This window comes from Bison bison, unplaced genomic scaffold (assembly GCF_000754665.1).
Source record: "Bison bison bison isolate TAMUID 2011002044 unplaced genomic scaffold, Bison_UMD1.0 scf7180017864487, whole genome shotgun sequence".
Classification (NCBI taxonomy): Eukaryota; Metazoa; Chordata; class Mammalia; order Artiodactyla; family Bovidae; genus Bison; species Bison bison.
In genome coordinates this window covers 8,544,690-8,566,854 of record NW_011495047.1, presented here as the reverse complement: position 1 = coordinate 8,566,854, position 22,165 = coordinate 8,544,690, and the positions used below count along the sequence as shown (strand labels likewise).

Below are 22,165 nucleotides of genomic sequence, written 5' to 3'. Positions count from 1 at the left end.
TTGGAAGGAAAGTTATGACCAACCTAGACAGCATATTCAAAAGCAGAGACATTACTTTGCCAACAAAGATCCGTCTAGTCAAGGCTATGGTTTTTCCTGTGGTCATGTATGGATGTGAGAGTTGGACTGTGAAGAAGGCTGAGCACCGAAGAATTGATGCTTTTGAACTGTGGTGTTGGAGAAGACTCTTGAGAGTCCCTTGGACTGCAAGGAGATCCAACCAGTCCATTCTGAAGGAGATCAGCCCTGGGATTTCTTTGGAAGGAATGATGCTAAAGCTGAGACTCCAGTACTTTAGCCACCTCATGTGAAGAGTTGACTCATTGGAAAAGACTCTGATGGTGGGAGAGATTGGGGGCAGGAGGAGAAGGGGACGACAGAGGATGAGATGGCTGGATGGCATCACTGACTCGATGGACGTGAGTCTGAGTGAACTCCGGGAGTTGGTGATGGACAGGGAGGCCTGGCGTGCTGCGATTCATGGGTTGCAAAGAGTCGGACACAACTGAGCGACTGTTCTGATCTGAATGTTAATTTCCTTGTACTTTGGTTAACATTAAGGAAAGCTTTTAAGGAAAAGTAAGGGTGTAAAGGGACTCTACTATTTTTGCAACTGTTCTATAAATAAAATTATTTCAAAGATAAAAAAGGTAAACATGGAGTTCAAGAAGTTAGAACAATTGAGCACACTCAAAAGAAGAGAAAGAAAGGAAATTAAAAGATCAGAAAATGAAACACAAGTAAAAAGTTGGGATACTTACTCTTTGGAATTATTAAGGCAATTTTCTGAGAAGACGTAGTAAGAAAAAAAGAAGGTGAACATATATAAAATTCAGAATGAAGATTGATACACTCACTGCATTCCTTTTGGTGGTGTCATTTCTTGCAAAGCTGGGTCCTCACTGTTGCTAATTTTTAAAAAGCAGATACCTGTGAAATAAGAAATGAGGGTGGCAGTATCCAGTTTGATTCTAAAATTTGATAAATTGTGCAGTGTCCAACAGGTGCTAAATGAGTCTAAGTGTTTGATCACAGAATTGTTAGGTGTTTCATTTGGTGTAATGGTGCCCTGAAGGAAACTATTGAAACACTAAAGATGCCATGAGCCAAGAAAGTGTGACAACCTCTGAAATGCAAGAATTATGAACAAGTAAATGCAAGAAAAGAAAACAAACACAAAAATTGAAAACGTAGATGAAATGGATAAATTTGTAGAATAGTGATAGGCAACTTGAATATGTTATGTGAAATAGTATGAAACATGGAAGGGTAATCAAAGATCTTCCCTCCCTAAAATCCCATACCTGGATGACTATACGGGTGAATTCTGTCAAATTTTGAAGGAACAGTTGATTCCTTTCTTAAACAAGTTACTACAGAAAATGGGAAAGTAGTGAAAATTGCCTCTTTATGAGGCTACTTATCAGCTTGATTTCAAGCCCTGATAAATTCAAGCAGCTGTATAAGCCATTTCCCTCATTCATATAGATGAAAGAATCCTAAATTATTAAATATATGAATCCAAGAATATACTAAAAGAGTGATGCATCATGATCAAACAGAATTTAGTTCAGTAATCCAAAGATGGAGAAGGCAATGGCAACCCACTCCAGTACTCTTGCCTGGAAAATCCCATGGATGGAGGAGCCTGGTAGGCTGCAGTCCATGGGGTCGCTAAGAGTCGAACACGACTGGGCCACTTCACTTTCACTTTTCACTTTCATGCATTGGAGGAGGAAATGGCAACCCACTCCAGTGTTCTTGCCTGGAGAATCCCAGGGACGGTGGGGCCTGGTGGGCTGCCGTCTATGGGGTCGCACAGAGTCGGACACAACTGAAGCGACTTAGCAGCAGCAGCAGCAGCAAGCCAAAGATAGTTCATCTTTAAAATAATTATTAATGTAATTCACCATTTTAATAGTTGAGAAAAGAAAAATGTTTTACTGATTTGAATCAGAAAAGTGTTTTATAAATTTTAGTTATTGTTTGTGATCTAATTCTTAGCAAACAAAGAATATATAAGGGAACTTATGTTGAGTATTTGTATATTAGATTTCTCTAAGTTTTTTTGTTATGGATATTTTCAAGCATAAAGGTAGAGTGAGAGGTCTAATATACCTGAGAGTACTCATTGGTGAGCTTGAGTAATTACCAGTATATGGCAGCTCTTTAATCTTTGCACACGTACAGGCTTATACACTTTTTCTTGCCCTGCCAGATTATTTTGAAGAACATTCCAGATAGCATACTTTTTAAAAAAATCAACACTCACTATATGCCTTTTTTCTCTATAACCATTAATGTCTTAAGATAATTAACACTAATTCCTTAATATTATCTACTGTCTAGCAGGGTTGAACTTGTCTTAATTGACTTATAAATGTGGCTTCAGAATTCACACATTGCATTTGGCTGTTAATCATTTTTTTAAACTATAATAGCTCCTTTACTTCTTTTTTTCATTTTTCTATTTATGTTACTAAGAAACCAGGTCATTTGTCCTATGGAATTTTCCACATTCTGGGTTTGGCTGATTGTGTCCACATGATATTGCTTAACATTTTTCTTTTTTCCTGGTCTTTCTTCTAAACAGGTAGTTAGGCTTGGTTAACTTCTATTATTAGGGAAGGGGGTGGATAGTAATTTTATAATTATTGATGCATAACTGGCCTGCCCATCAGACACCTGCTTATTTATTATTTATTTTTGGCTGCGCTGGATCTTTGTTACTGTGAGTGGATTTTCCCTGGTTGCGGTGAGGAGAGGCTACTTCTCATTGTGTTGCACAGGCTTCTTGTTGCGGTGGCTTCTCTCGTTGGAGGGCACGGGCTCAAGAGCGAGAGGGCTTCCGTAGTTGCAGCACACAAGATGACTGGTTGCAGCGTGTGGGCTCCAGGGCGCGGGTTCGGTAGTTGTGACATACGGGCTTAGTTGCTCTGCCGCGTGTGGAATATCCCCAACCAGGGATCAAACCTGTGTCCCCTGCCTTGGCTGGTGGATTCTTATCCACTGTGCCACCCCAGGAAAGTCAGAGGCATAACTTCTTATTTCCTCATATCAGGAGGCACGTAATGCTTGGCTGCTTTTAAGATTGACCAGTAGGTTTAGGTACCTAGCAGATGCAACCATTGTAAAGGTCTCCGTCAGCCTTTCATTTATTTCTTTATTTTGCCGCATTATGTGGCTTGTGGGATCTTATTTCCCCAACCAGGGATTGAACTCATGCTCTCTGCATTGAAAGCGTGAAGTCTTACCGACCAGACTGCCAGGGAATTCCCTCTACCAGCTTTTTTGCCTAATGTTTTAGCAGTCAGTGATGGTTTGCTGCCTGGATCTTTATTTTGTTAAGTGGTCACAAAATGGTGCTATTCGAATTTATCATCTCTTTTTTGTTTATTAGCTAGTCTTCTATAAAGAAGAAATACAATCCCTCATGAACCCTTTGATTACCCTGAGGCACAGTTTATATAGGAAAGGCAAGATAAATGCTTGACTCTTTTTAAAAGAGCACTTTCTTACTAAACCTACAGTGAACATAATACTTAATGAGTGATATCACTAAGTTTATCACTTTCTAAGTAAACTGACAGTGAATGTAATACTTAATAAGAACCTTTAGATGTGTTTAATATCTAAAGCCAAGACAAAGATGCCCACTATTACTGCTGCTGTTTAACATTTTACTCAAAGTCCTTGTCCATAGTATAAGGGAAGAAAAGTAAAAGATATAAATATTGTAAGGAAAAAAATAAAATTGTCATTGTGTACAGACTATATACTCATTTACTTCAGGGGAAAAAGAATCAGCAAACTATTAAAATTGCTTAAGTTTATCAAGGGTATTAAAAATCGATAATGTTTCTTTTCATCATCCTTAACTAACTAGAACATGAAAAAAAAATTTAAATGTGTGTCATTAAAACAACAAAACCTAAAAAGTACCTAGATAATTTACTCTTAAAAGGATGCTATTACTCCTGAAGTTTATCAATAAATTCCAGGTAATCTATGTCAAAATTTTAGCTGAGTATTTTTGAGGAACTCTGTAAACTTAACGTGATTAAGCCTTTAAAAAAGGAGAATAAAGGGGAGTTTATCCTATCAGGTATTAAGATATTCTACAAAAAGCCATAGTAATACAGTGTGGTTTAGTATAAGAACAAATAGGTCACTCAAACATATTAGAGAACCTAGATATAGACCTAAGTAATGGAACTTAATATGTTTAAAGGTGACACCACAATCAATAGGTAAAAATTAGATTGTTTACTAGATGGCTTCAGACAAAGCAGCTCATTATGAAGAAATAAAAGTTATCTCTGTTCTCTGTTATGTGCAAATGTAGATTCCAGATGGATGAAGCACCTAAATGTGAAAAATACCAAAAGATTTCGTGGAAGAAAATTATTTTCTTTAAAAGCATATATTTTTGTGACCTAGGATTGGGAAAAGAAGTTCTAAAAATCTCAAAGCACAAACCAATTTGTGTGTAAATTTAATTGCATCAAATAGGGAGTTCTGTTTAACAAAGGACCCTGTGGGCAAAACTAATACACACGTGACACATGGGAGACAATATTTGCAATGTCTAAATGGCCAAGTGATTAATGTTCACTAGACTAAGTTATATAGGGAACTCCTGCAAATAAGGGAGATGAAGCAATCCCAGCAGGAAAATGGGCATAGGATATAACCAGGCAGTTTATAGAAAAGGAAATCCTCAAAGCAGTAAGTATATGAAGAGTTGCTGAAATGTATTAGAAACATACAAATTAAAATAGTAAAGTATTATTTCATAGGGCTTCCCTTGTAGCTCAGTCAGTAAAGAATCTGCCTGCAGTGCAGGAGACCTGGGTTCGATCCCTGGATTGGGAAGATCCCCTGGAGGAGGGCATGGCAACACACTCCAGAATCCTTGCCTGAAAAATCTCATGGACAGAGGATCCTGGTGGGCTGCAGTCCATGGGGTCGCAAAGAGTCGGGCACGACTGAGCGACTAACACTTACTTATTTCATATATGTTACGCTGATTGTTGTATAGTTGCTAAGTTGTGTCCCACTCTTTTGTGACCCTGTGAACTGTAACCCACCAAGTTCTTCTGTCCGTGGGATTTCACAGTCAAGAATACTGGAGTGGGTTACCATTTCCTTCTCCAGGGGATCTTCCCAACCCAGGGATTGAACCTGTATCTCCTGCACTGGCTGGTGGATCCTTTACTGCTAAGTCACCAGGGAAGCCCCTGTTAGGCTTGTACATATAAGCAAACCAGAGAAAAACTTAATGCTAGTGAAGATGCAGGGCTATAAAAACCCTTACACACTGCTGGGAAACATGCAACCACTCTGTACAGTAGCATGGCACTCAGAATAAAAACTTTATATATGTATGTATATGACCCAGCAGTTCTGCTCTAGAGTTGATTTACCAAAGAAAATCTCAATCAGATCTATAGAGAACATTTACAGGGATGTTCAGTGCAGGATTATTTGTGGTAGAAAGGCATTGGAGGTAACCCAGGTATCTGGTGCAGGGGTAGTATAGAGAAAAAATGCTTTGGAACACTCCATGACGTATTAGAAGCTTCTATAGTGATTAGAAGCAGCACATCAAATGTACACATACAGAATGAATGGATTGTGTTACAGAACTGAAAAAGTAAAGAACAGAATGAGAGAATGATACATAACAGTAAGATTTGCACACATCAAAAATACATGCACTTAGTAAACACATATTTACTGTACAGCACAGGAAGCTATATTCAGTGTCTTTTCATAACCTATAATGGAAAAGAATCTGGAATATATATGTGTATATGTGTATCTGAATCACTTTGCTATATACCTGAAATGAATAAAATATTGTAAAACAACTATTTTAAAAAGAATTAAAAAAAATACATGTACTCAAAAACATTTTGCAAGAACATATACAAATAAAGGGCTTCTCTGGTGGGTCAGCAGGTAAAGAATCTGCCTGCAATGCAGGAGACCCGGGTTCAGTCTCAGGGTCGGGAAGATCCCCTGGAGAAGGGAATGGCTAGCCTGGAGAATTCCATGGACAGAGGAGCCTGGCGAGCTACCAGTCCATGGAGCTGCAAAAAGTTGGACACGACTGAGCCACTAACATACACAAATAAAAGACAAGGATATTAGGGTGGTTGCCTATGAGGATACAGAAACAGGATAAGGGGAAATGTAAAGATTTTCATGACTCCCATCTCATTTCATAGAATCATAGAGATTCTCTTATTTAAAGTATGATATGTAAGTATATCTAACTGACAGTATGATAAAAGCAAATGAAGTGACTGAGGCTACCATTGTCACCCCATGCACCTTGTGGAATCTTACTCTCCCATCAGGATGTCTTATGAACCACAAATGTTGTGCGACCATCAGATATACAAGTGTAGAGACCCATGTCAGCCTCTATATTGAACGCTTAGTATGTGATTACCTTTTAAATTAGTGAAAATTTAAATAGATATATGTTTTAATATTATCTTCTTGCATCTTGCCTTTGGGGAGTGTACATAGAAACCACTTCGATGACCCTTGGTCTGATTTATCTGTTTGGATAAAGTTACTTGAAATCTCAGGATATATCTTGCTGCTGCTAAGTCGCTTCAGTCGTGTCCGACTCTGTGCGACCCCATAGACGGCAGCCTGCCAGGCTCCCCTGTCCCTGAGATTATATCTTAAGAATGTATAATATGTAAAATTGATTCCATATACATCTGTGTGTTTTCATATAAAATACGATTTCCCCAAATCTTTACGGGACATTGCCATTCTGGTAATATGTGCCCTCTAAGACCCCCTAATATACATCCAATATGAGAAACAGCTTCTTAAGCAGACTTCATTGATCAAAGATCTGACAGATCTTCAGAAGCAATAATTTTTTTCTTCTTACAGCAAGGCTTTTCACTATTCTGGCTCTTCTAAGATAGAGTCTAGTTTGAAATACTACATTGTAACATATACAGTTATTTTATACATTCTGATTTTTTTTTCTTTACAGAGACTGTGCAGTTGATCCAACTTGTGTTTTATGCATGGAGTGCTTTTTGGGAAGTATTCACAGAGACCACCGATATAGGGTTAGTAATATCCAGATGATAACCACACCTAGTATTGAAATTTATACTCAATAAATTTTCTTCCTTTTTAAAATTCCAAGATTTAACACTGAAACTGGGGAGAGTGGTTAAGAAATGTGTTATTTAAGTACTGTTAAACATGTGATGGCAGTGTAGAGACAAATTATGAATCCAGATTTCATGGAATACATGGTTTAAGAAAGGCAAGACAGATGTTCCAGTATTGGTTTTCAGCTAGTTTGCTTTGCTGTTTATTTTTAATGTTTATTATCTTGCTAATTCTAGCTTTATAAAGGAGGTTATCAAAAATTAAAGAATAAAGATGAGAGTTAAAATGTGAAAGGGAGACTGAAGGGAGAATGACTGAGCAAAATAAGGAAAAGTGACAGGATTATACCTTTAAGAAATATTCTGTTGGTGAACTTCTACAGAATATTTGTTGTTTCTTAATGTTAAAGAGGCAGCTGTTATTATACAGTGTAGAAGAGAGCCAACTCTAGAACATAAGGCTAACCAGGTTTTGTTTGTTTTACTGCTATAATACAATCAATACTTTTCCAAAAATCAAGTGTGTTTGCTTTTAAATCAGGGCCACAGAATACATAGGCAGATTATTGCTAAGCCTGTCCTGGTTCCTCTACTGGAAATTGAAGCCAGAGCTATGAACATTCAAAAATTTAGGGAGCTGTTAGTAGCTGGAACTTCTAACACTAATCTCAAGTAAAATGATAGAGAAGAAATATTGCACTCATTCTATTAGTTCAAGAGCTTTATTAGTTCAGGACTTTTTCTCCTGTTTGTTTTTATTTACTCTACCCAAGTATTGATAATAATCAACTAAAACAGCTGCAAAATTAAATTCATATTTTTTTTTCATAAATCAGCAAGAGCATCCTAGTTTCCTTTAGGCTGTTCTACCTATCTTTGGTAACCAGAGCACACATAAGAGCTATAGGGTGAAGTTACCATTTTCCATATGCCTGCCTCTCATGTTTCTTGGTATCTTTGCAGCCCTTAAGAATAACTGTCATTTGTGAGTTTACATTAATTATCTTGTGATATGTAACACATAAATACTTCCCTTGAAAATACGAAAGGCTCTTTCTAAAATTTGCACCTATACCCATGCATAAACTCACAGCATGTTTTCAGAAGCACAATTTCCAATCTCCTAATTATTAAATAATAAGTTTTATCTTGCCAGATTCCTTGAATCATTGCTGTATTTTAAGGAAGCAGGAATAATTCTTGACCCCCACAAGTGGTAAAAGGAAATACCAGGTGGTATTTCGAGAGTTTTCTTCCTTTTCAAAGAATGCTATTTAGAGAGTTTTAGAAAAGAAAAAATAAATGATTTCTGTACTTTTCATTGGTCACTTTTCTGATACACATGCAGCACTCTTATTAGACTTTTGTAGAAGATAGCAGTTATAGGAATCTTTGTAACTCTTGAATCTGTTCTAGTATGTTGTAGCCTGGTGGCACAGATACCAACAGTGTATCAGTTTAGCCAAAACATAGCAAGAAAACCCTTGTGATTTTTACTAATTAGAAACTCATGCAAGTGGACATATTTTACCTCTTTAAAATAGATATAGCCTTGTTTGGTAGAAACCAATGCAATACTGTAAAGCAATTATTCTTCAATTAAAAATAAATAAAAAATAGATGTTGCTTACTAAACACTATAAAGTATCTTATTTTGATATCACTTAAACTAGCCTATTTAAAATGAGTTTTAAAACATTGAAAGATTTGACATTTTGATTTTATCCTCCAAAGAAATTAAACATTTTAGCAATGTTATTTCCTTAGCACTTGATATTCCTATTTATAAGCTGATAGTCCTCAGTAAATACTTATTGACAGATACTTTACAATTTCTTTTCAAGATGACAACATCAGGAGGTGGAGGTTTCTGTGACTGTGGTGATACTGAAGCTTGGAAAGAGGGTCCTCACTGTCAGAAACATGAACTTAACACCTATGAAACTGAGGAAGAAGAGGTAAAAACATTTTCACAAAGTTGTTACTAAGGAAATACTATTTTAACTATGTTTTTGAAATATTTTCAGACCTAGAATTAGGTTGTAATACAGAATTATTTAAGTAAAATAGTCCTCTCACAATAAACTGTCCAAGTATACTTGAAAAGCTTTTTTGCATTTTATGGATGCCATACAGTTACTAATAGAACACACTTGAAATTCTAGATATTTAATTTAATTTGGACTTTTGCATTTGTTTTATTTTAAGCATATATGAGTTTTTTTTAAGTCTTCATTTTTTATTAAAAGGATTATTTTTGTAGACCAGTTAGCTTACCTGATTTTTATTTGTGTTGTGACCAAGACTTTGTAGACTGGATACCTTTCTTTTCTATAGTCATCCATAGCAACCAGTCCTACTCATCGTGTCCCAGTAAATCAGTGTCGTTGGATATGTGATGGGCAGACATTGGGATGATAACTCAGTACAGATTATACTTACTCCAGTAAATAATGTGCTTTCTAAAATTATCATTGATCCTTCATTGTTTGACTTTAAATGATATTTGGAATGATTCAGTGGATTCCCACTAAATAAATAATTTCAAACTCTGCTGTTGTGGCAGTTGATAGTTGATTTAGGATCTTATTTCAGATTTTAATTTTAAATGGCAGAGAGGTGGGTATATTTAAAGTACTTATGCATTGTTAGTAAGTAGATCTCATATAGATTTGGGGCAAGTGGACATTACTAGTCCTTCCTCGTGCATATATCTTCCTGGTCTCGAGTATTTTAACAGAATGACCAGAGAACTTATAGTGTAGGACAGTGTCTTTTAAACGTGTTCCACTGTGTTTTGGATGGATGAAGTTTGTGCAAAATGATTCAGTACTATAGAAAACATATTTGTTTGTGTTTCATTCGCTTTGTGCATGTGTTCTGCGATTATTTGCTAAAGAGAGATGCCAAGTGATCAGGGTTTCTGATTTCTCCACTGGCAGTTGGAACAGCTCCATTTTTATCTCTTACATATTGGATTGTGATTCTGTATATAAAAATACAAGCAAGGCAAACAAAGATAAATTTGGAAAAGGGGATTTTAATTTTTGAAAAAAAGTTGAGAACTAGTATAAAACTTTAGGATTCTGGGAGAAAATATTTACAAATCATATCTGGTAAGTGTCTGGTATCTAGAATATATATTTTATAACTCAGCAACAAAAAGACAACACAATTAAAAATGGGCAAAGGACCTGAATAGACATTTCTCCAAAGAAGATATAATAAAAATGACCAAGAAACACATGAAAACATGCTCAAGATTATTAGTCATTCAGTCAGTTCAGTTCAGTCACTCAGTCGTGTCCGACTCTTTGCGACCCCATGAATCGAAGCACACCAGGCCTCCCTGTCCATCACCAACTCCTGGAGTTCACTCAGACTCACGTCCATCGAGTCAGTGATGCCATCCAGCCATGTCATCCTCTGTCATTAGGGAATTGTAAATCAAACCACAGTGAGATACCACTTCACACCCATTAGGATGGACATAATCAAAAAAGTGGTAAATAGATTGGAAAGAATATAGAGAAATTGGAATACAGTGCTAGTGGGAATACAAAATGATTCAGCACTGTGGAAAACAGTTTGGCTATTCCTCAAACGGTAAACATTGCCATATAAGCCTGTTGTTTCATTTCTAGGTATATATGCAAGAGAATTAAAAACAAATATTCTGATATGTACATGCACAAACATGTTAGTAGCAGCATTATTTGTAATAGCCAAAAGGTGGAAATAGCCAAAATGTCTTTCAGTGTGTGAATGGATAAACATACAGTGTAATATTACTCAGTTATAAAAAGAAATGAAGTAATGAACTTTCAAAACATCATGAAAGAAGCCAGACACAGAGGGTCATATATTGTATGATTCCATTTACATGAAATATCCAGAAGAGGAATCTGTTTCGAACAGACTGGTGGTTGCCAGGGGATAGGGAAGAGAAGAATGGAGAAAAACTGCTTAATGTGTAAGGGCTTTTACTCTGAAGTGATAGAAATGTTTAGGACTAGATACAGGTGATCGTGGCTCAATATGAGGTACTAGATACCAGCAGATTGTTCACTTTAAGTTTTCTAAGAAAAATTATGAATCTGCTTGCAGTTACTCTGTTGGCTTTATCCTCATACGTTAGTGGGGTAGCTATCAAGTAGTGAAGACAGGTTAATTTCCTAAATTTTAAGAAGATGCTGAGACTTCAGGTGGTCTAGTGGTTAAGAATCTACATGCCAGTGCAGGAGACACAGGTTCAGTCCCTGGTCTGGGAAAATTTCACATGCTGTGGAGCAACTAAGCCCGTTAACTGCAACCACTGAGCCCGAGTAGTTGCATGCTGCAGCTACTGAGGCCTGAGCACCTAGAGCCCGTGCTCTGCAACAAGAAAGGCCACTGCAATGAGAAGCCCACACTCACCACAACTAGACAAAGCCTGTGCACAGCAGTGAAGACCCAGTGAAGTAAACATTAAATAAGTAAATTTTTAAAATTTAATACTGTTGGAAAAAAAAAATGCCAGCAAGATACCTGCTTGAGTGAAATTATATGGTCCTGCCTGGAGAATATATATTCCAGCAATTTGATAGAAAAAAAACTCCAGACTCTGCCATTTTATTCCTACTTAAGAATTCAGTTAAGAGAATGCAGTCTTTGAGGAAAGACTGCTGCTGCTGCTAAGTCGCTTCAGTCATGTCCGACTCTGTGCGACCCCATGGACTGCAGCCCACCAGGCTCCCCGTCCCTGGGATTCTCCAGGCAAGAACACTGGAGTGGGTTGCCATTTCCTTCTCCAATGCATGAAAGTGAAAAGTGAAAGTGAAGTCGTGTCTGACTCTTAGCGACCCCATGGTCTGCAGTCCACCAGGCTCCTCTGTCCATGGGATTTTCCAGGCAAGAGTACTGGAGTTGGGTGCCATTGCCTTCTCTGAGGAAAGACTAGAAGATATTAAAAAGATAGCATTCTGTTTAGCATACCTGGTCCCCACTCACTAAATTCATACATTATCTCGGTTTTCTGTATTTTGTGCTTGAAATGGAAGAAAGCTATGTAATACTTGGAACATGGCTTTTTAGTCTGTCATAGAATTGTTTTTATTGAACATAATTTTATTTTTGTTATACATTCAGCCTACATCTTAAGAAAAAGTTGGAAAAATTGGATTATATACTTCTGTTGGGATAGTGTTTAGAACAGCTGTGTAAGATAATACTACTGTTACCCATATTTTGTAGCTGTGGAAACTTGAATCTTATTTTAAGAAAGTTGTCTGCAGTACCCCACACAGTAAGTGTTGGTGCTGGGCTTTAAACCCAGGTATTTCAGACAACTCTGATAGTACATTAACTGATTTTTTGGAAACATTTTTTGGCGGTGGAATTTTTTTATAATGAAATTTTAATTAAATCCCAGTAGTAAAACATAAAATTGATATTATTAATGAATTTATTTTTTATAAGTTGGAATGTATATTATTTACTTATTAGAAAGGCATTCATGATTATTTTGTTTCTAGTTAATTTCTAGTTTTAGTTGGGCAGTGTGAAGAAAGCTCTCACTCATACCTTATTCGCATAAGACAGCAGTTAAACTCTAAATTATAAGGTTACTTTTTTCCCCTTCTTTTTTTTTTCTGTTTGGCTGTGTCACTTGGCTTGCAGGATCTTAGTTCCCCAACCAGGGACTGAACACATGCCCTCAGCAGTAAAAACTCAAGAGTCCTAACTACTGGACCACCAGGGAATTCTCTTTTTTTTTTCTTTTGACATTCTGAAAATTCAAACATTATAGAGGTATAGAAGTGTATCACATAAAAGATTAAAGTTCTCCATAATTCCCATGGTCTTCCAAGATAACGGTAGCCTTTTTAACTCACTGACAAAGGCTTGCATTCTCTAATATAAATGTCATCAAAAGCATTATTAATCATAATAGGTAATACAACATAGGATAAGACAGTCATTTATTTTCTCATTCTGACTGACTTATGCTGTGATAAGAGCACTTTGAACAGAGGTCTCTTCAAATAGCGTTTGATTTCCCATTGTACACATGAATAGACTTGCACAGCCTAGCATCTCTTCACTGCAGAAATGTTTCTTAACCTGTAACCATTTTCAAGAAGTTAACATGTGCATACAGAGATGTCAGAGAATCTTTATCTGGAGACTGTTTAAAAATGTAGATAATCATATTGTTTAAACAGATGTGTATTTCAAATAAGAAACATCTCTGCCAGGCCCTGGGATGTTGTAGAACAAAGTTTGAACACTACTGGCTTGGATTCTCAAGAGGTGGCAGTTGTTTCTATCCCAACACCATTTAATTCTTATAAATCCTGTTTATCATAATTCTTCAGTCCTCTAAAATGCCTTGTATTATGGGACATAATTGTAAGAAATGGAATGACTATATAGTGAGATACTATAACCTAGAAAACTGAGTTTTGGTTCTACTTTTTATTTTAGTTCTGTGTGAGGTTCATTTTATGATTACTAGCCACTCTTCTATGAATCCCCAAAAGGTTCCAGTTCCAGTACCTTCTTTATAATAGGTGATTTTACCATGTTAACTTCTAAAGTCTCCATAAGAAATAGTAGCAAACCTGGTAGCAGTATAAAAAAATTTTTTTTGATGGAACATATAAAGCATAGGTAGAAAGTTCTGTAAGACTTTGGAAAACCTTCTTACTTTACTTTTTCTTACATTCTTTAAGCCCTGCACCCATCTTCTTTAGGAATCTGTCTTTTTTTCTTCATTCTTTTTATTACACTCCTCCATTTGATTTATATCAGTTCCATTAAGCTGGTCCTTGGTGAGGATGTACAAAAATGTTTCTGTATCCTTATGTATATTTGCAAGAATGTGCTGGTTCCCATTCCATCATGTTGGAATATATTGATTTTCTTATTGAGAGATGAATATAACACTTTTAGCCATTAAGCTGAATAACATGTTTATCTTAAGTCTAAGCATAAGATAAAGCATTAAGATTAAAGATTGTGGAAAACATTTTGCCAGCCTGACTGAAAGATACCATGATAAACTTAGTGTATATTTATAGTAATACTTTTTTACATTAGCTTTGAAATTTAGTGATTTATTCACTGTTAAGTCTAATGTGTGAAGTTCCATGTTACATGCGTACACAACTTGTCTCATTGAAAGTGAGTGATTCTTAACTGCATGAAGGAGCAGTGTACTGATCTTGTTGACTTCTCCCCTTTAAAATCCTCAAAATCAGGCTTTCCTTTATACCTGTAAAACTAAATATTGCTTGTCTGTCCTTAGATAACATTTCTTTGTTTATCCTGGAAATTGGGGGTTAGAGGGATATGAAGCTGTAAACAAGCTTAAATTTTAAGATCCCATAATGCCATTCCAAAATTTTTAGGTTTATTAGGCATTGGCTGCTGCTGCTGCTGGTGCTCCTGCTAAGTCAATTCAGTCGTGTCTGACTCTGTGCGACCCCATAGACGGCAGCCCACCAGGCTCCCCCGTCCCTGGGATTCTCCAGGCAAGAACACTGGAGTGGGTTGCCATTTCCTTCTCCAATTAGGCATTGGAGAGCCTTGGAATATTTTGATTCAGAAGATTTAGTAATAGGGATTATTGTGGACAAAACGTTTTAGAAGTTTGATTTGCTGAGGTATAACAAATAGGATCAAATTGAAGAGAAATTGACGCTGGAGGATCAGTCAGCCTTTTACAGTAGTATTTTGAGGAGGAAGGCAGAATGGAAAAAAGGAGCATTAATGTGCGTTTAACATGGTTGCTTTTTTCTTCTTCCTTCAGGATCCCCTTGTCCATTTATCAGAAGATGTGATAGCAAGAACTTATAACATTTTTGCTATTATGTTTCAATATGCGGTAGAGATACTAACCTGGGAAAAAGAAAGTGAATTGCCACCAGATTTAGAGATGATGTAAGTACAACCCATTTATTCTTTGTATTTGCTTATACTCAGTTTTAACCATTTTGATTCTAATTCCTCAAATGAATACAGCTAGGATTGAACATAATCTTTTTTAATTATTAGTTTTCAACAAAATAATAACCTTGATTTTATAGTTTTAAAATATATGTGAGCCATTTAATTAGTAGAGGTTTTTCCCTGTTGGTTGCTTTAGCTGATTCATAGCCATATTTTAGCCACATCAAAGCTGTACCACTGGTTGCAAGCACGGGCATTTTTCTCTTCTTTTTGCGTTAAAGCTGTTAACTCAATAATTCTTTTTGTTTCATCTGTCAAATTTGATTAGGGAATGAGCACTGTGACCTAAGTGAAGTGAGTTTTTTGGTTTGACTAAGTGCACAAATTCAGTTTTAACCATTTTGATTCTGAATTTTTTAAAAATTTATTTATACTTTGTGCTTCTTTGGGTGTACATCTTTTTTTTTTTTTAATAACCATTTGTTCTTAATTATTGAGGAGATTGTAAATTTGCAACCAGAGAGCTGGATTCTGCTATAGCTGTATTACAGCTAAGGACTTACTTTTTTGCATGAATGTGCTTGCCTCGAGCAGCCTTCTCTTTTAATTCTAACCAAGCTTGTTGGAATCATACTCATGCTTAAGGTTGAATACAAGTGAGAGTCTAAAGGACATTGGTGCTGTATCTTTTTTGCTTTCTCAACATTGTTCCAAATAATCAGGTTATAGTTTATGTTTCTTAATGAAATGAGATGTTAACATTCCTTTTTGGAAATGTTGAAAATGACTTCGTTAACCTCATAACTTTATCTTCATGTATTTTGAGTTGGGAACCAACTAAGATCTGAATTTAAAATCCAGATTGAGACCCTAGAGAATAGAAAAGTTGTGTTTTTATTTTTCTATTCCATTGTAAGTTTGGGACCACCAGCATAGAAGGGAAAACAATCTAACTTACTTCTCTTGTAATGTTTTCTCATCTTAGTAAATGACGTTTCATCTACCCAGAAACCTGAATCACCCATATATCCACTTAGATTTCGGGTCCAGTAGGTTCCCCCTGTATCAAGTTGTTCTACTTTTGTTCATCTGCATTACTACTATGGTAGTCCAAATTACATTAATTTCATCCTTGGACAACATGATACCTTAACCAGACTGCCATATCCACTCTTGTCTCCCTCAGTTCATTCTCCATACTGTAGCCACAGTGAATTTTAAGGCAAATCTGACTATAGCTCCTATTTCACCATTTCAAATCCTGGATTGCTCTTAGGATGGGAAAATCCAAATCTATTTCAAGGTCTTTAAGATTTCTGCCTCTCTCCAGACTAACCTCCTCCTTCCTCCCTGTGCTCCACCTCCCAGTTTACCTTTACCACCTCAGGGTCTTTGCTTTCACTTTTTTCTAGCCCATAGTTTCTCAGCCTTGGCACTGTTGACTTTGGGGGCCAGATATTATGGGCATGACTTGTGCATTGTAGAATTTTTAGCAGCATCATTGGCTTTTACCCACTGGACACCAGTAGCACTCCTATCCCAGTCATGACAACCAAAAATGTTTCCAGACATTGCCAAGTGGTCATCTATGGAGGGCTGAGGAGAATTCCTCCCAGTGAGTACCACTGATACCCAGTTCTGACTTCAGCTCTCAAGTTACTTCTTTGGCAGTTCCCTGAACTCCCAGACTGGTTTTATCCCACTGTGGCATCCTGTTCTTGATAAAAGCCAGTTTACACAGATTATATGTGTGTATCTTTCGCACCAGCTTGATAACACCATAGAATGTGGGGACCACAGATGACTTCGTTACAGATATGTGTCTAGTACGTAGCACATTCCCTAGGACAAAGTGTCTGAAGTGAAAGTGTTAGGTGCTCAGTCATGTCCAACTCTTTGTGACCCACGGACTGTAGCCCTCTAGCCTCCTCTGTCCATGGAATTCTCCAGGCAAGAGTAATGGAGTGGGTTGCCATGCCCTTCTCCAGGGACTCTTCCCAACCCAGGGATTGAACCCTGGTCTCCTGTATTCTAGGCAGATTCTTTACCATCTGAGATACTAGAGAATCCCAGGACAAAGTATTCTCTTAATAAATCATCCTGGAGCAGGGTGATATGCAAATAGATGATGTATAATTAATGTTTTATCCCACAGTGAGAAGAGTGACACCTACTACTGCATGCTGTTTAATGACGAGGTTCATACCTATGAACAAGTTATTTATACCCTTCAGAAAGCTGTTAACTGTACACAAAAAGAAGCCATTGGCTTCGCAACTACAGTAGATCGAGATGTAAGTAATTTCATTACGTTGATGTTACATAATTACACTTTTAATACAGGTAAGGTATCCTAGAAAATCATGTTAAAAGTTTTGTCTAGGTTATTTTTTTTAATTTCATATGAATATTGTCCCAAATATATATTAGATGTAACTGTAGGCTCTTGTCTGAAAGTTTAGGTGAAAACATAAATTGCCTTCATTCTACACAGAAGAACAAATGTAGTGTTGTTCAAAGGTATATACTTACTGATGGCTTGAAAATATTAGGATTGCTTTGAAGGAAAATATTTTAATTTACTTTCTAATTAGTGAATAAAATAAACATTGTAAATATTAAAAATTGACCAGAGTTGTTATATGCTCATATAACACTGTTTACTAATTCAAAAGTTATTAATACTGAATATAAACATTTTTGCAAGTTAATCTCAAATGTCTTTATTTATAGGGACGTAGGTCTGTTCGATATGGAGAATTCCAGTATTGTGAACAAGCAAAATCAATAATTGTGGTAAGTAATATAAAAACATGTCTACACTTGTATTTTTTATTAGTATAAAACTAGTCCCATATTTTGGTGTTTATGAACACATTTTTCTGCCTTCATGAAAGCCGACATCAGCCAAAAATCATGTTTAAGGATACGTTAGTTTAACATTGCTTGTTGCTTTACCTAGTTTTTTTAAGCTGTAAGATTGATATAAAAAAATGAATGTTTAGATGCAGTATATATGTATTTTTTCTCTCTTCCTATTTCTTCATTAGAAATGTCTTAGAAAGCTTTTTGCTTTTTGTTTTGCTTTTGATAGGGTTTCATGTTACCTTTTTAGGAATTAAATTGGCCTTTAGCACCAAGATTAGAATTCAAGGGAGGTTGTTTCTTGGTACCTTATAGCAAGGTATGCTGTATATCCTAATAGTATTTAGTGTATAATACATCTGAAAGAAAACTATTCCCCACATTTAGATTTATTTTTAAAAGTTAGCATTTATTGTTTTAAACTATTCCATATAACTGCATTTTATGTAAATGTCCTTTTAAAGTATAATTTTATATATTGTAAAATATTTTAAATATATAGATAAAATATGGAGATAACACAGTAACTGCCTGTGTGCTACATTATATCTTATTTTCTTCATGCTTATTTTAAATAAACAAAACAGTACAGAGGCCCTTGTATTATCTCTTCTAAATCCCATTCCCCTTCCTCTTTCACTAGAGATAACTACTTTTGTTAATTAATTTTTCATTTCCATACATGCCTTTATACTTTATCTGCTAAATATCTATCAATATTATATGCATTGATTTGGAGGTCTTTAAACATTATATAACAAGATTCATACTGAATGTATTATATTGTAACTTGGCTTTTCATTTCAGTGTTATTTCTAGATTTATCTGTGTTGATACATGTATGGTATAAAGTATTCCATTGATGACTATACCATCAATGGTGACTTGTCTTTTCCTGTCAGTGTTGTTTCTAGATTTATCTGTTTTGATATATGTATTTGTAAACTATTCCATTGATGACTATACTATAATTTTACATTCTCCTATTGATGGAGAGTTTGGATATTTCCAATTCTTTGTGTGACTTGTCAGTCCTGCTATGGACATTTTTTGGTCCTCTTGTTGCATAGAAGCAAAAGTTTCTCTAGTATGTATACCAAGAAATGGAATTGTTGAGTTGTTAAGTTATAAGCATTTTCAGCCATACTAGATTTTGCCAAGTTAATCTCCAAAATAGTGGTAGCCAGTATACATTCCAACCAGCAGTGAAGTACAGTTCCCACGTCTCTACCACTTTGTCAGAACTATATTGTCAAATTAAAAAAATTTTGCCAACCTGCTGTGTATGTATGGCATCTCATCTGTTAAATTTGCACTGCCTTGATTACTGAATATATTATTTCATATTTAATGTATTGGTCACTTAAGTTTTCTGTAAATTTCTTGTTTATACCCTTTACCCATTTTTTTATTAAGTTATTTGTCTTTTTCTTACTAATTCATAGGGGTTCTTTACATAATCTGAATCCTGATCTTTTGTTGCAGTATCTTTTCCTGACATACAGTTTTATATCTTATTTGTGATGCCTCTCCTTGAGCAAAAACTTTAATTTTAATGTAGCAAACTGTATTTTTCTGTTTATGAGTTTGTGTCTTATTTTAAAAATTCTTGCTATCTGGACATACTCAATTTAATAATGCATTAGAAACAATACTGTGGTAGAACATTCCCATTCTTAGGAACTATATACTGAAGTTTTTAGGAGTAAGAGGACATGATCCATATAAGTTACCTTCCGTGGTTCTTTTTTGTTTGTATGTGGAAAAAGAAAGATAATGTGTAAATGATAAAGCAATTAGGATAGAATTTTACAGAATCCAGGTAAAGGAGATGACATTTTTTCCCTTTAATTTGTTGTTTAATAGTATTATTTCAGTTTTTCCCTAAAAAATAAGTACTTATAGTCTCTGGTAGTGTCTGCATAGATATAGCAATACTGTTTTCATAATATAGAATAAAGTCCAGAAATAGTTACTAGGATGAGGAAAATCTAGGACAAAGATATATTCTAAGGGAGGAGGAGAGCTTCTTAACCAAGACTAGAACCCCAGGAGTTAAAAAGAATACATTTTTTTGGCTACATAAAAAATTTGCGTAGCAGAATATTATTAAAAATGTCAGTAAACTTAGAAAAATTATCTCTAACACAAAGGATAGACATTTAATGTTTATGATGAACAGAGAACTCAGGTTATCAAGTAGGGAGGAAACAACAGAATAGAAAAATGGACATGAGGTATGGAAAGACAACCACGGCCGAGATAATCTCAGTGGTATAAATACATGTAAAAAGAGACTCAAACTCACTAGTAATTACCAAAATGACAGGGAGATTTCATATCCAACAGATGGAGAAATCAGAGTGATAAAGTACCTTGCAGGCAGAGATGCATAAATTACTACCATGTATTTGGAAAACAATCTAGTAGCATATATTAAAATTTTGCCTCTCCTAGAAATTTATCCCGTAAAAATACAAGCACCAGTTAGTGTGTGTACAAAGATGTTCAGTACTACCTTTGTTATAGTCATAGAAGATTGAAACAGAATATGAATACCCTTCTCTAGAGAATGTTTAAATAAATCCACACCACAGAATATGATGAGTCATTAAGCCCCCCCAAAAAAATCTGTTAACACAAAGATGCAAAAGAGTATGATAATATTCCATTTTTTTGCAAAATCAAATAAAAGTCTTTATAACTGTGTACATATATGATACATATAGGTGGATAAAATATGCAAAGGTATACTGTGCTAAAGTGGGTTATGGAGATGGGATGAGATGGATAGAGAGATGATTCAAAAGGAAAATGGGGAAAAACATGTTAAATGAAAACTTTTAATAGACTTAAATACATTTCTCCAAAGAAGATATGCAGATTGGCAAAGAACATGGAAACATGCTCAATATTATTAATCATTAGGGGAATGAAAGTAAAAACCATAATAAGATAGCACCTCATATGCATTCAGTTCAGTCACTCAGTCGTGTCTGACTCTCTGCAGCCCCATGAATCGCAGCACGCCAGGCCTCCCTGTCCATCACCAACTCCCGGAGTTCACTCAGACTCACGTCCATCGAGTCAGTGATGCCATCCAGCCATCTCATCCTCTGTCGTCCCCTTCTCCTCCTGCCCCCAATCTCTCCCACCATCAGAGTCTTTTCCAATGAGTCAACTCTTCACATGAGGTGGCTAAAGTACTGGAGTCTCAGCTTTAGCATCATTCCTTCCAAAGAAATCCCAGGGCTGATCTCCTTCAGAATGGACTGGTTGGATCTCCTTGCAGTCCAAGGGACTCTCAAGAGTCTTCTCCAACACCACAGTTCAAAAGCATCAATTCTTCGGTGCTCAGCCTTCTTCACAGTCCAACTCTCACATCCATACATGACCACAGGAAAAACCATAGCCTTGACTAGACGGATCTTTGTTGGCAAAGTAATGTCTCTGCTTTTGAATATGCTGTCTAGGTTGGTCATAACTTTCCTTCCAAGGAGTAAGCATCTTTTAATTTCATGGCTATAATCACCATCTGCAGTGATTTTGGAGCCCAAAAAAGTAAAGTCTGACACTGTTTCCCTATCTATTTCCCATGAAGTGATGGGATCAGATGCCATGATCTTTGTTTTCTGACTGTTGAGCTTTAAGCCCACTTTTTCACTCTCCTCTTTCACTTTCATCAAGAGGCTTTTTAGTTCCTCTTCACTTTCTGTGATAAGGGTGGTGTCATCTGCGTATCTGAGGTTATTGATATTTCTCCCAGCAATCTTGATTCCAGCTTGTGCTTCTTCCAGCCCAGTGTTTCTCATGAGGTACTCTGCATATAAGTTAAATAAGCAGGGTGACAATATACAGCCTTGACATACTCCTTTTCCTATTTGGAACTAGTCTGTCGTTCCATGTCCAGTTCTAACTGTTGCTTCCTGACCTGCATACAGGTTTCTCAAGAGGCAGAAACCTGGTATTCCCATCTCTTTCAGAATTTCCCACAGTTTATTGTGATCTACACAGTCAAAGGCTTTGGCATAGTCAATAAAGCAGAAATAGATGTTTTTCTGGAACTCTCTTCCTTTTTCCATGATCCAGTGGATGTTGGCAATTTGATCTCTGGTTCCTCTGGCTTTTCTAAAACCAGCTTGAACATCTGGAAGTTCATGATTCACGTATTGCTGAAGCCTGGCTTGAAGAATTTTGAGCATTACTTTACTAGC

General features: G+C 36.1%; 1 protein-coding gene across 5 annotated transcripts in view; it reads left to right on the top strand.

Moving 5' to 3' along the window:
- The window catches only part of UBR2 (ubiquitin protein ligase E3 component n-recognin 2), a 108,100-nt gene that overhangs the window by 25,468 nt on the left and 60,467 nt on the right, over positions 1 to 22,165 (top strand). For all 5 annotated transcript variants that reach the window (XM_010863166.1, XM_010863163.1, XM_010863164.1 and 2 more), the window contains exons 3-7: positions 7,028 to 7,106; positions 8,999 to 9,112; positions 14,947 to 15,077; positions 17,242 to 17,380; positions 17,820 to 17,882. In XM_010863166.1, the coding sequence (XP_010861468.1) occupies positions 7,028 to 7,106; positions 8,999 to 9,112; positions 14,947 to 15,077; positions 17,242 to 17,380; positions 17,820 to 17,882 (526 nt within the window). The remainder of the gene's footprint in view (positions 1 to 7,027; positions 7,107 to 8,998; positions 9,113 to 14,946; positions 15,078 to 17,241; positions 17,381 to 17,819; positions 17,883 to 22,165) is intronic.